This window comes from Mandrillus leucophaeus, unplaced genomic scaffold (genome assembly GCF_000951045.1).
Source record: "Mandrillus leucophaeus isolate KB7577 unplaced genomic scaffold, Mleu.le_1.0 Scaffold180, whole genome shotgun sequence".
In the NCBI taxonomy this organism is placed as follows: domain Eukaryota; kingdom Metazoa; phylum Chordata; class Mammalia; order Primates; family Cercopithecidae; genus Mandrillus; species Mandrillus leucophaeus.
Window position 1 is genome coordinate 129,943 of NW_012101810.1, and position 14,494 is coordinate 144,436.

The 14,494-nt window shown below is 57.2% G+C and overlaps 1 protein-coding gene across 1 annotated transcript in view; it reads left to right on the plus strand.

Annotated features, from left to right (window-relative positions):
* The window catches only part of LOC105537850 (mitotic spindle assembly checkpoint protein MAD1), a 399,899-nt gene that overhangs the window by 116,503 nt on the left and 268,902 nt on the right, over positions 1 to 14,494 (plus strand). Inside the window, exon 3 of the mRNA XM_011977540.1 lies at positions 6,621 to 6,765. Within this exon, the coding sequence (XP_011832930.1) occupies positions 6,621 to 6,765 (145 nt within the window). The remainder of the gene's footprint in view (positions 1 to 6,620; positions 6,766 to 14,494) is intronic.

Sequence of the window (14,494 nt, forward strand, 5' to 3'; positions counted from 1 at the left end):
CTGAACTCCCAGAGGCTGGCGGAAATGCCAGTGACCTCAGAGTTCAGCCCAAGCACGGACCTAGAGGCTTAATTTTTTATGAGTTTTCTCTTCTGTACCTCAGAAGAAAGGCCAGGATTGAACAGAGAGAACATCCCCAACAGGGGAGAGCCCGCCGTCCCGGGTGCCGCTGTGGCTCAGCATGCTGAGGTCCTGCTGCCCTGCAGGGCCTGAGGGTGGGAGGAGGAGCCCGTCTTGATGAGGCACCTTTACCTGCACGCCAGGCTAGGCAGCACCACTTGGTGGCGGTGTCTGAAACACTAGTTGGGGGCCTTTAGGCAGCACCTGAAACGCTAGTTGGGGGTCCTTTAGGCGGCGCCTGAAACACTAGTTGGGGGCCTTTAGGCGGCGTCTGAAACGCTAGCTGGGGGCCTTTAGGCTGCACTCGGGCTGTCCACTTTGTGCCGGTCCTTGCTGCACCTCCAGGGCTTGGCTCCTAATTGCCACTTCCTCGGGTCCTCAGGACAGGGCCGCCTGTGCTGGACCTTCCCCTCCCCTCCAGACACGACACCTCATGGACACACGCTGGCCCGCTCCTTGCTCTCCTGCCCCTCTGGCTCAGCCCGCTCTCCATGCCCTGTGCGGAGGCCCTTCTCGGTTTGCTCATCCTCTTCTGACCTTGCCCGTTTCCCCTGGCGGGCCCAGCCTCAGGCCCACTGGGCTGACCACGAATGAGCACGCCGCACACCAGCTGCCCATCGGAAACGTCCGTGTCTCTGACACCGCCTGTCTCAGGCTGTCCCGCCACCCCTCCCCAAGGGCCCTCCCAGCTTCCTATTTCCCCTCCAGTGTCAGGAGGCACTTGCTTGCTGGTTTGCTGATGGCCTGTCTTCTGCCCGCTGCGGTGACTGAGTTGTTGTCTCGCAGCTACACACTCCCCTCTCCAAGCCCTACTTTGCAGTGCCGGGCACTACAGCCCACACTTGCGCTTCGCCAGGGGCACCTGCATCAGGGCCTGCCCTGGGGGTGCTGGAGAGGGCCCCACGGCCAGCCTGCAGGCAAACGGGCGGCTCCTTAGCCACTGGCCTTGCCCCTCTCAGCAGCCTGCCAGCCTGCAGATTCTGTAGCGCCTAGAGGTGCCAGCTCCATGGGCTGCTGCCCTGTTCTCAGAGGCCTGGGTCCAGGCCCTCCAGGGCCCCTGTGCAGACACCAGCATGGCCTCCCTCAGCAGCCTCAGTTCCCGTTCCATGGGGCCCATCTCTGAGCGTCTACATTTTAATGATGTCAGCCTCTGCCCCGTGTTCCCACAGCCCAAGGGATGGGAGCTGCTTCCTGAAGTCCCTGTGTCCTTGGTGCCCGAGGGTCTTCCTCCTGCTCTCAGTGACCTCATACCCACACCCCCGGTGAGATTCTCTGCTCATGCCACACGCATGGCTTCTTTGCCTGAGATTCCCACCCCAGTAGAATGGAGGCCCAGCGAGCCCAGGCTGGCTGCGGTGTTCCATGCTGCCATCTCTGGTGGGTGCAACGGCGTGCGGCTGCCCTCCCCCACATCCCATGTGCTGAACGGACTGGGTGGACTTGCCTGCTGGTCAGGTGTGAGTGGCGAACGTCCCAGACACGGCTCTTGGCGAGCATTCCACAGTGTCGTCTGCTTGTCGTGTCTTGGTGTTGGCTTTTTACAGTCTAGTTCTGTTGTTCAGAAGACTGCGGTATCAGCCCTCAGGCCTTGGGGTATGGCCCCGATGACGCGGGCCTGAGTGCCGCACCTGGAAGATCCTGGAGCGGGTGTGCCTCTGCCGCCCATGCTGTCCCTCAGCCGGGAGCATGTGTTGCTCTGGTTCATTTCTCCCATCTCCCTTCGTGAGGGGAGGTTTGCTTTACAACCTGGCTGATGAGCCTTTCCAGCCTGGGCTCAGCCCCACGCCCCTGTGGCTCTGTCTTCTCTCTGCAGCGCCGTGGAACACACGCTTCATGCTACATCCTGTAGCCGCTGCATTTCCTCAGACCGGGTCCATGAGGAAGCCCAGGTTCAGCTGCCCGATGCTTGACAGGCAGACACGAGAGGCGAGAGTGGAGGAAGAGCGGGTGTATTCAGAGAGCCGGCAGATCGGGGAGGTGGTCACCTACGGTCACAAAGACCCTCTGAAGTCAGTACCGATCTCAGGCTCTTCTTATGCTAAGGGTAGGGGCGGGAGGTGGGGGTGGGACCAAGAGGTGACTGACGACCCCTGAGATCTGGGAGCCAGCAAGGGTCTGAGGAGGTCAGGAATATCTCTGTCCTTGGCCAGGCCACAGCACTCCTGCAGATCTTTAACAACGCCTGTAGCTGTTTCCACCTTCCCCTTCCATCCCAGAGTTAGTGTTCGCATTATTCCCTCAGTACTCTAAAACTAGGAGTGGGTAAAGACCCTTTAAGCAGAGAGGAGGACTGTGCTAGTTCTGCAGAGCCGCTGTTGCAGGACGAGGGCCGGGCTTGGGGCACCCCGGTGCCGGCCGCGCTGCCTCGCGGAGGTGGCCCCCGTGCCAGCCGTCCTGCCTCGTGGAGGTGGCCTAGGCTGTGGAGAGTGGGTCAGAAGCAGCTCAGGCCACATCTAGTTCCTGAGGCCCAGTCTTGGCACCTGACTCTATTGCACTGAGCCCTGGTCCCTAAGCGCCGGGAGCCTGAGCTCTGAAGCAGGACAACCGCTGTCCCGTGGGTGTGCGTTACTCTCATCTGCTCTTGGTGGGGGGACTCCAGCCCCACATGCACCCGACACAGATGTGAGCGCACCCTCACTCAGGACTCGCATCTGCTCTTGGTGGGGGGACTCCAGCCCCACGTGTGCCCCACACAGATGTGAGCGCACCCTCACTCAGAATGCAGGGTGTGGGTTTGTCGGGTCCCCCTCAAGGCTGCCCAGCCATCCTGTGCTGAGCTGAGGGCGCCTGTCACCTGAAAGACAGCACCTGTCACATTCTTGCCTTTGCACACCCTGGCTTTAAAGCAGAGCACAGGAAACGGTGGCATTCTTCGAGTTAAATGATCACACGGAACCGTGATTTAAAGCACTTGTGAACTTTTGCACCTGAATTCAGTGATTCAAGAGTAGATTTTACAGCCCTTGACTATTAAATTGGCCCATGAATAGTTTAAAATTGAACTGGAGCCCAAAGTAGCCTCATAATATGTGTTTCCCTTGAGCTTTGTGCCTGTTTTTTATTTTATCGTGCGTATTTGCTTATGCAGCACCTGGAGGGGGTGGGGGGCCGCCGACCAGTGCTGCACCTGGGGCCAGTGTCAGCACAGGGCTTTCCCAGGCGGCTGATGGGATGGGAAAGACTCAGAACGGTTTCCTCTGCTCTCACGTTGCAGCAGTCCACACGGAAGACTGACCAGATGTGGGTGTTTCCCCACCCACCAAGCAAGCAGTCGGTTCTGCCTGGGACACCAACCGTTCAGTTCAGCCTCACTCAGTTCTGTTCTGACACTGTCTGCCTGGAGGTGGCATCAGACCCTGGGGTGAGGGCCCAGTCCCCACCTTCTGGTGCCAGTCGTGAGCCGCCGCTGTGCTTCTGACCGGCCAGATGTAAACTGGGGTTCCGACCACCCAGTTGGGATTCCCCTTGGGTTTGATTAATTTGCTGGAGTGTCTCGTAGAACTCAAGGAAACAGACGTTTACCAGTTTATTATAAAGGTTACTGCGAAGGACGCAGATGAACGGATGCGCAGGGCGAGGTGTGGGGGAAGGGCCTGCAGCTTCCATGCCCTCCCTGGACCGCCACCCTCTGGGAACACCGGAAGCCCTCCCAGCTCAGTCCTTTTGGGTTTTGATAGAGGCCACCACCCTCCAGGAACACTGGAAGCTCTCCCAGCTCCGGTGAGAGGCCTTTGGGTTTTGATGGAGGCCTCGTCAGGTGGATGTCATTAACTCTGCCCCTGCTCATTGGTGAGCCACTCAGCCTTCAGCCCCTCTCCTTCCCCGAGCTTAGGGGTGGGACTGAAGTCCCGAGCCTCTAGTCCGGCCTTGGTCTTCCTGGTGACCCGCCCCGTCCTGCAGCTGCCTGGGGGCTGCAGCCACCGTCAGTCATTGGCACATGGAAGGCCTCATCGTGAGAGCCCGAGGGTTTTAGGAGTTGTGTTCTGGGAGATGGGTTGACGATCAGATACGTATTTCACAAGATCACACGAGGCTGAAATGAAACGCCCGTGTCCTGGACGCCAGTGCATTGGCCCCAGTCTGTGGGCTTGTGCGGCTTCTGCTGGGGCTGGCCGAGGGTGGCCAGGCTGGGGTTCCCGCCATGCTTGGCTGGGTTAGGACCGCCACCAAGTCCCTTCTGACGTTCTGTGAGTGTTGGATTCGCATTCACTTTCAACTTACCCTTTATTTAAAGACTTCTACTGAATTACAGTTAAAAACCCCGTATTCACTTCACTCAAACATGTGCGGAGACCACCGCACAAGAAAACGCCATCCGCCAGCCCCGGGATGAAGCTTTCCCCAAACCACCGCCCAAGAAAGTGCCATCTGTGGCCGGGCGCGGTGGCTCACACCTGTAATCCCAGCACTTTGGGAGGCTGAGGCGGGTGGATCACGAGGTCAGGATATCAAGACCATCCTGGCTAACATGGTGAAACCCCGTCTCTACTAAAAATACAGAAAAATTAGCTGGGCGTGGTGGCGGCGCCTGTAGTCTCGGCTACTCGGGAGGCTGAGGCAGGAGAATGGTGTGAACCCAGGAGGCGGAGCTTGTAGTGACCGAGATCGTGCCACTGCACTCCAGCCTGAGCAACAGAGCAAGACTCTGTCTCAAAAAAAAAACCAAAAAAAAAACCGCCATCCGCCAGCCCCGGGATGAAGCTTTTCCTCAAGTCATGTAACTAGAGCCGAGCAGAAGCAATTGATGGCCAGGAAGGTGTGAGCCTGAGGGTGGTGTTCATGGCCCCATCCCACATTCCTGTTTCCAAACATCTTGGCTCACTGCAAGCAATACAAAAAAAAAAAGTTTTTTTTTTTTGTATTTCTAGTAGAGATGGGGTTTCACCATGTTAGCCAGGATGGTCTTGATCTCCTGACCTCGTGATCTGCCCGCCTCAGCCTCCCAAAGTGCTGGGATTTTAGGCGTGAGCCACCGCCCCTGGCCACAGATGGCTCTTTCTTGGGCGGTGTTCTGGGGAAAAGCTTCATCCTGGGGCTGGCGGATGGTGCTTTCTTGGGTAGTGGTTTGGGGAAGGGAAAGCTTCATCCTGGTTCTCATTGATGGTCGCCTCACAGGACTGTGGTCCCCGTTAGCTTTTCTCCATCCCAGTGCTGTGTTTTATTTCCTCGAGATTTAGTTAAGATTTCCTTTGGAAAGAAGTTTGTGATGCTCAGTACAGTCGTGTGCAGCTCCTGTGTTCCAGCGCCCGTTCCACTCCGCACCTGCCCTGGGCTCTCTGAGGGGGGCTGGGCCCTCCCTCCGCTGACTCGCCCCCTCCCCAGGGCGGCCTCTCTTCTTCCTGGCTGTGTCCCTTCCTGGGAGCGTCCTCGTGCCTCGCTGCGGAGTCCTGACTTGCCTCCTCTTGGGTGGCCTCTCATCTCTCCTGGCTGTGTGCCTTCCTGGGAGCACCCGCGTGCCCGGTTGTCCCATGCGGAGGTGGAGTCCTGACTCACCCTCTCTCCGGGGCAGTCTCTCCTCTGTGCGCCTCGCTGCGCCCTTCCTGGGAGCCCCCTCCGGTGGGGAGGTGGAGTCCTGGGGCTCCCGGAATCACAGAAAGTCATTGCATCATAGGTGGGTTCTTGCAGTCAGGGTCAGTGGACGCTGTCATTTGTCTGGCTCCCAAGTCAGCTTCTGAAGGACAGAGTGGGGGGCAAACCCCTGAGGCCTGTTACTACCAGGCTGTGAACTCGGAGACTCACCAGGAGTGGTTGGGAGCCACCAAAAGCTTCAAAATTGCGTGACACAGCCCCTCTCTGCTGTCTGAGGAGACAGCTTGGTGCCCAGTGGTCGAGGGGTCTAGTGAGAGCCGTTGGGAGGCTATTGTGGTAACGCAGGTGACAGGCAACCAGCATAGGGACTGAGGCAGCGGGGAACGTGCAGGGAAAGGAGGATTCAAAAGCAGAAATCAAAGGAGCTATCAGCCACCCGAAGGGGCGGACAGGGGGAAGCCTCTTGGGCAGCCTGGAGTTGGCCCTGCCCGTGGCGTCGGCCCGCAGGAGGCCTCCCAGTTCCCAGTGCTCAGCGCCAGGCTGGGCTTTCAGCCTCGCAGAATGTTTTTAGAACAGGCCCCCACCAGCAGGCGCCCGGCGTTTGCTTCCCCGCACCACATTGCACATCTGCGGTGATTCAGAGGGGAAGCGCTGGCTCTGCAATCTCGCTCATTCAGAAGTCCCGTCTCCCAAAGGGCTGCGTCGCCGACAATTTTTCCCATTGTGTGTGGAGTTGAGCTCCCCTCCCCCTCCCTGCCGTGTTCTGGGATCACCCTGGGAGTCTATTTGAAATCCAGAAACTCCTGAAAGGCCTTAAGTAGCTATTCAGCAGTGCGGAAATGGCAGTGAGGGGGCTGCACGTGCAGCTCTATTTTAGGGTGTCCTGGTGGGCTCATGCTGGGGTGGGGCGGGTCGCGGTGGGATGGTCACCCCAGGCTTCAGTGCTTTGCCCTCTTGTCTCTCCTGTGCAGCGCCCGGGGGCTGGAGAAGGCCAGGCAGCAGCTGCAGGAGGAGCTCCGGCAGGTCAGCGGCCAGCTGCTGGAGGAGAGGAAGAAGCGCGAGACGCACGAGGCGCTGGCCCGGAGGCTCCAGAAACGGGTCCTGCTGCTCACCAAGGTGATTTGTGCCCTCATATTTTGATCAGAGTTGCAGGGAGCTGCGGGAGAGCGCACACCTGGTCAGCGAGATCTCACTGCAGAGGCAGGAGTGCTGCAGCTGGGTCAGTGCAGCTGGGTCATAGTTAGCACTTTGGCCCTGGGTTGCCAGGAGGGTTCTGGGAGTGCCAGAGTGCTCAGCCCCGGTGCTCCCTGTGGGACCCTCTGGGCCTGCTGTGTGCCCCACCCTTTTCAGTTCCCCCAGCATCTCAGTGTCCCCCCCGGCCTTGTGCTGAGCCCTGGAGAGCGTTCCTTGTCACTGCGGACCCTCTGCAGGCGCCTGTGTCCCTTGCAGTCTGCACCCTCATGCTTTGCCGTCCAGTGATGCCGGTTTCGCTGTGTGGATCTTGGCCTGGGCTCGGGATGAAGGGTGTCACCTGCTTCCAGGTGTGCCCCAGCCCCACCTGTGGGCGGCTCCATGGCCCGACTCTAATCGTCAGTGCCTGCGGGGGTTCTGATGTCTGACACCGTGAGCAGAGGTCACTGGAGCGTGAAAGACAGTTTTTGTGAGTGTTGTATAAAATGTTCCTCGAGCACTGAAATTTCAGAAGACAAGGCAGGAGAGAAATAAATCTGTCCCCAGATGCTCTCTGGGCCAGGGCGGGTGTCCAGCTTGCTGGGCGGAGGCTCCCCCTGTCCGCCTCCAGCCAGTGCTGAGTGGGCGGAGGGCTGTGTCACCCTGGCCTGGGATGGATGCTGCACCTGTCAAGTGCTGGGAGTTGTGCCTCATGAATGTTTGCCTGTTCTTGATCGTTTTTGATGAAAACCGAGGCTCTTTGCTGCTGGGACCTCTTGGTTGTGGAGCTTTCAGAAAATTAGTAACGTTTCTGCTCCGAAGCTGCTGTTTTATGGCTTCTCCAGCTCGCTCCTGGGCGGCTCCATGCTGTCTCCTGAAGGAAAAGTTCACATGGGCCTGGGTCCGGAACACAGGCTGAGCTGGCCCCTGTGCACAGCCCAGAGGCTGGCCCCAAAACCCTGGCTTTGCAGGTGCACCCCAGACAGGGGACACTCGAAAATGTTCTCACATGACTTTTCAGCCGGAGCTGTCTGCTGCCTCTGGCAGAGGGGACACCCAGCCCTGTTGCATGGTCAGGCACAGTGCATTTCTGTGGAGCAGCTCTAGGACCTTCCTCCGTGCTCCCTTCTCTTCCGACACCATGTCTGCTAGTGTGTCAGCTTCTAAGCAAGATGCGTGCGGTGCATGCGGCACAGACGTGTGGGCACAACCCTTGGGTAATGACTCTCTAGCGGGGTCAGGCAGTAGCACCAAACCAGCACCTGCCACCCACTTCCACAGAGGTGGACGGCGTGGCGATGCCGCAGAAGGGCTTTTCTTAGGAGGTGGCGTTCATGTGGGGACCCAAGGATTTCCCCTTTGTGAATGTGTGTGGAGAACCATGGCGGAGGGAGAGAAGGCGGCTTGTCACAAAGCGCTGCTGAAGTCACCCTCGAGGCCTGGAGCCAGAGGAGATAGCGGCTTGGGCCCAGCAGGCCACAGCGTGTGGGCTGACCACTGCGGGGGGTTCAGGCAAGTGCAGCCCGACCCTGCCAGTGAGGAGAGGCCCTGGGAAGCAGAGGGGGTGAGGCTGTGTTCTGTCGGGGTGGCGGGACACCTGGGCTTGGTGATCTTTGAGTGTGCGATGACCTGCTGTGGTCCCGTGATGTGGGAAGCCCAGAGCTTCCTTGGGGAGGAAGAGTAGGAGGGCTGGGCTGGGAGCTAGGCCTTTCTCTGGGACCTCAGATGTCCCTCATTCTCTCTGGGTCTCAGTTCTTCTTTCTGCTAAACTTTGGGCTCAGGCCCGATGACCCCAGGATGCCCGGGAACGTGGCTGTGTTCGGGTGGTGCCCCCTCGAGGGCACCTTGTTTTTGGCCCACTCTGATTCTGGGTCGGGGCTGGGGAGTGACGTCAGCCCACGCCGGCCAGGCGGGCAGCACTTTGGGGTGGTCCTACGTGCGTGGCGTGGGTGAGTTACAGGTGTGGTCCCCACATGAGGGCAGCCCCGCCTGGCCTCAGCTGCGGCTCGTCCCATGGGAACCTTCTGGTTTCTTAAGTCAGCAGTTGGAAGCTGATGGGAAGAGTTCCCTTTACAGGTCACATGTGGGCCTGAGTGTTCTTGTGTGCTGGGTCTGGCCTGCAGCCTGACGTTCTGTGGCCCACAGGACACTGGTGCTGCTGCCCACATCCCCTCTTAGTGCCAGGGCTCCCGGCCGTGATGAGGAGTTGCACGCAATCACTGGATGTCTGGTGTGGTTTTCGCCCCTCTGGGGCTCCCTCATGGTCCAGTGGAGCCCCACAGCCTCCTGGGAAGTCTGTGCCTGGCTTCCTTCCTGCCGTTCCTCTTTGAGGGTCACCCCGGCCCACCCAGGGCAGGAAGTTTCTGTTCTTCTCTGCTCTGCTTCGCAGGTGGAAAGCCTCTGGCACTTTCTGGCCCACGCCGGCCTACCCCCGACCCTGCTGTGCTCACAGGCCTGCTCTGTGTTAGCAAGAAGGTGGATATTGATCACCGGGCATGGACTGGTTGTTTATCCTGACAAAGGATCGATTCCAGTCGCCCGTGTAGCCCCAGGCCAGGGATGCAGGATCCGTCCAGCCAGCCATTATGAAGCTGTTCACTCAGCCATCTGGAGGGAGCGGTGTGCCTGCTGCTCTGGGTCTGTGCGCCTTGGTGTTGGCCACTGCCCACCTCAGCTCTGCACGGCAGACCGCCCGGCTGGCTGGTGGTCAAGGAGCGTCTTCTCTCCAGGCGCACCCAGGAGGGCTGCGAGCCTGCGGCTGGTGGGGGCTCTGGGCCTCTGGTGTCCCGTCGGAGGCCCTCCTTGTGTGCTTGACATTTTAGTACACAGTGCTTGGAGCGTGCAGTTTTATTTCAAGACCTTTATTAAGCGGCTCTAGTCTAAGGATTTAATTGTTACTGAGAGCTAAGAGTATAATTACCTTGGTAAAATATCATGACTATTTTAAGCAGTTGAAAATTGGCTTCTGGAACTGGGTGAACACAAACCATTTTCCTGTTTGAAATGAGCTGTTTCTCCAGTGCCCCACGCTTCCACAGTATGGCTGCAGAGCCCTGTTTATGGAATATCAGTAATACAAGCTAACTTTTAGCCAGAAACTTTTAAAATGACAGAAGAGCTTTCCCTTCCCACCTCCCGTTTTCTATCCTCCACCCTCCCTCCCTGTTTCAGAGCAGATCATTTTTTTTTTTTTTTTTTTTTGAGGCGGAGTCTCGCTCTTTCGCCCAGGCTGGAGTGCAGTGGCCAGATCTCAGCTCACTGCAAGCTCCGCCTCCTGGGTTTACGCCATTCTCCTGCCTCAGCCTCCTGAGTAGCTGGGACTACAGGCGCCCGCCACCTCGCCCGGCTAGTTTTTTGTATTTTTAGTAGAGACGGGGTTTCACCGTGTTAGCCAGGATGGTCTTGATCTCCTGACCTCGTGATCCGCCCGTCTCGGCCTCCCAAAGTGCTGGGATTACAGGCTTGAGCCACCGCGCCCGGCCCAGAGCAGATCATTTACTGGAGGCCACAGGCTGTTGGTGAGCAGTTGACACTGAGTGTCCAGTGGCGTCTGACTGACGTCGTGGCTGCTGAGCGCGGGGTGGTTGTCATGGTGACATCCTGCCCTGGGAACCCGCACAATGGGAAAGACAGATTTGTGTCTTCCGGAGTTGTCGAGGGTCTGAGTTTTGAGCTCTGGGCTGGGGTCTTGGGTCTGCGCTGGCTGAATGAACATGTTCCTCGGCCACCTCCTCCGAAGCTGGGGTTGGCGACGTCAGACATTCCCCTCTCCCACGTCCTTCTCGCTGCCCGGAGCATCAGATCTGCTCGCTCCCATAAAGTTCCCTTTGTCAATCAAAAAACCCTCCACAAACATTCCTGACGATCCACGGTCTCAAAACCAACGTGGCTGGGCCTGCTGTGGGATTGGGAGCAGATGAGCTTTAACAAGAGGGCTGGGACCCTGGACATGGCTGCCGCCCTCAGCGATGGGAGAGTGTGGGGAGCTGGTGTCTGTATCTGCTGGGTGCAGTTTAGGCCAGATGCGTCCAGGAGACAGCTGAAGGCAGATCAGGAGACAGCTGAAGGCAGATGGAGACTGGGTCCAGGAGAGCGGGGCTGCTGCTCTTCAAGAAACAGTCAAATAGGGGCAGAAGGCAGGAAGTACAGGGGACCCCTCAGAGGACTTCCATGTTCTTCCTGCCTCACATCCAGAAGAGAGTCCTGGGAGAAGCCTCTGTCCTCCTTTCAGAACCCTCTGTCCTCCTGGAAGAAGCCTCTGACCTCCCATGAGCAGCCACCGTCCTCCTGGAAGAAGCCACCATCCCCCTGGGAGAAGCTTCTGTCCTCCCATGAGCAGCCACTGTCTTCCCGGGAGAAGCCCCTGTCCTCCTGGGAGAAGTTTCCGTCCTGGGAGAAGCCACCATATTCCCAGGAGAAGCCGCCATCCTCCCGGGAGAATCTGGCATCCTGTGGGAGAAGCTGCTGTCCTCCTGGGAGAAGCCTTTGGCCTCCTGGGAGATGCTGCTCTCTTCCTGCTATGTTCCTGGCCCAGAGGCAGCTCTTGTGAGTCTGAGCCATCCCAGCCTCTTACAGGGGCCAGAGCTACCTCCTAAGGCTCCCTCCCCATGCTGTGACCCCTTCCCAAGGGAATCGGGGGCAGGGGAGGCAGGCTTAGCTCAGGGACCCCTGCGCATGTTCTCAGTGGACTCTGCCGGGATTTCCTCTCTTCTTGGGGGTCATTTCTGTGCCCAGGATGCTGTGCTGGAGCCTGTTACAGGAGGGGCTCCGGGCCCCCTTCTGGTCCATCCTAGGAGGCAGCGCAGTCCTTGCTGGGACTCTCCCAGGCCTGTGCTTTGAGGAGACCCTTCCATTTCCTCCTGACTGTGTCCCTTCTCCTCTGCAGGATTGTGTGTGCTGAGGGCAGAGCAGAGGGAGGCTGGCTGCCCTGAGGGAGCTGAGGCCACAAGTGTTCAGGGTCAGAGTGGCCCGTGGGTCCTGAAGGAGTGTGTCCTGGTGGCCGTGCCCTGGCCACAGCAAAGGTGGGCGTGGTGCACACCGAAAGAGGACAGGGCCTCGCTGGCACCGTGCTCAGGCTGCGCAGCGATTTAGAAATGCGCCCACGTTGCTGGAGTGTTTTTATTTTTGAACAGGTTATTTTCATCTGTCCTGGAATAGCACGGTGGAGACACACCTGATGCATGGTTTTGCTTCCGTAGGATGTGTGGGTAGAAGGGACATGGAGCAGAGGCAAGTGCTGTTACTTATTTTGTGTTTATACAACTTGGGCAGTTTCCACTTTGGAGACCACCCCAACAAGGTTAACGTAGCTCATGCCTGTCCCAGCCACAGACAAGGCCACTGTTCCTTCAGCTGAGCGCCACTTTTTGTTGGCTTGCTCTTGCTTCCAAGCCCCGATCTTCCCTGATGGTGTCTGTTTAAGTCCTGGGATCCGGCACAGCCTGGATCGAGGACGCGGAGTCAGGCACTCCCCGGGGCCCAGGACTCCGCTCACTCTCAGTCCTCCCGTCTTTCTTTTCAGTGTTCTCGTGAAACACATGGCGTGTGCAGAGATCATATAGAACATATACGTACAGCTCAAAGCGTGCAGCAGGTTCCATGTCTCAGTCCTGGCGTAAGAAGCAGAACAACCTCGGCTGTCAGACAGAGCCCTGCTCTAGGTGTGGAGCAGCCCTTCCCTCATTTTTCTTTCCAGGTTCATCATGGATGTGCATCTTTAATCATTGCTCAGCTTTTCCCATTTTTATGTTTTCTATACATAGACCCACGCTTCTGTGGCTTCTTTTTGTTTTTATTTTAACATTATCCTTTTGACCTTCGTCCCTCGGAATGCAGCGTGTTCCTTTTCGCTGCTGTGGTGCTGCTGTGCAGAGGGAGTGAGTCACGGTTTAGTGACCAGACGTGTGAGGGGTTCCAGTTTTGCCCTCACGTGGTGGGTGCTGCAGAGTGGGTGTGGCCCAGCCCCGCCTCGGGAGGCTTGTTCTCAGTAGTCTCCGTGGTGTAGTTCAGTGTGCACAAATTACAGACACAGGACAGATAGAGGAGCAGGTAGTTAGCAACCCCAGCCAGACCCTCATGCCCGGTTCCAGCCGCTCCCTCACTTCACTTCGCTGTTTTTTTCTTTTTCTTTTTCTTTTTTTTTAAAGACAGTCTTTCTTTGTTGTCCAGGCTGGAGTGCAGTGGTGCGATTTCGGCTCACTGCAGCCTCTGCCTCCTGGGTTCAAGCAATTCTCCTGCCTCAGCCTCTCGAGTAGCTGGGATTATAGGTGTGTACCACCATGCCCAGCTAATTTTTGTATTTTTAGTAACGACGGGGTTTCACCATGTTGGCTGGGTTGGTCTCAAATTCCTGACTTCACGATCCCCCCGCCTTGGCCTCCCAATCCCAAAGTTCTGGGATTACAGACTTGAGCCACCGTGGCCGGCCTTCAGTTCCCTGTTTTTTTCTTTCTTTTCTTTTTTTTTTTTTTTGAGACAGGGTCTCGCTCTGTCACCCGGGCTGGAGTGCAGTGGCGCGATCTCAGCTCACTGCAACCTCCGTCTCCTGGGTTCAAGCAATTCTCCTGCCTCAGCCTTGTGAGTAGCTGGGACTACAGGCACGTGCCACCACGCCCAGCTAAGTTTTGTATTTTTAGTAGAGACGGGGTCTCACCGTGTTGGTTAGGCTGGTCTCAAACTCCTGACCTCGTGTTCCGCCTGCCTTAGCCTCCAGAAGTGTTGGGATTACAGGCGTGAGCCACTGCGTCTGGCCTGGGCCTTTAAATATTGTTTGCCTTTTTCTTACTGAGTTGTAGTTCTTTACTCTGGATATGAAAGTCTTTTGTTGATGAAACGTGTTTAGTTATCTTCTTGTAGTCTGTGGTTTGCGTTTTCACTCTTGGAATTTCGCTGTTGATGATGTTCGTGCAGTCCAGCTCACCGATTTTTGCTGATGCTGGTGCTTTTGAGCTATGATTAAACAATCTTTGCCTCCCAAAGTTGTGAAGATACTCAGTGGTTTCCTTCTAAACACTTTATTGTTTACCTTTTACATGTTGCTGCTTTTGTTCTGTGAAACATGCTGTTGATCTGGCAGCCTCTACCACACGTGTGGCGATGCCACGGCTGTAGCCCGGGGACCCCTTCTGGCTGTCCCCTTCAGGGCTTTCTGGTGTGTTCCATGGGCTCTTTTTTAAATTTGTTTACGATTCCATGTTGTTGTCCTTGCCTCCTCCTTCCAGTGTTTCCCTGTGTCCAGGTGAAACGCAGCATTAGTGTATCTCGGCGTTAGCGTGTCTCGGCGTCAGCGTGTCTCGGCGTCAGCGTATTTCCTGAACCGTGAATGCCACGTGTTCCACCATTTACCCTGATGGCCTTTAATTTCTCTCAGCAAGTTTGATGGATTTTAGGGTAGATGTCTTACATGTCATTAGACTTTCTGCCCTATGTATTTGAATGTTAGATGCAGTTTTAATATTGTCTTCTTGGACTTTCATCATCTGTGTGTGTGTTCCTGGCCTGTGGATGTACCAGTGGGTCTTTCACATTGACCCTGCACCTGACAACCTTGCTCTGATGCTGATGTTTGACATGCACACTCATACTTTCTGAGAGATGCCGGCCACACTTCCCCGCCAGCGCCGCGCCTCTCCTCTCCCCTGGCCACGCTTCCCTGCCAGCCCCACGCCTCTCCTCT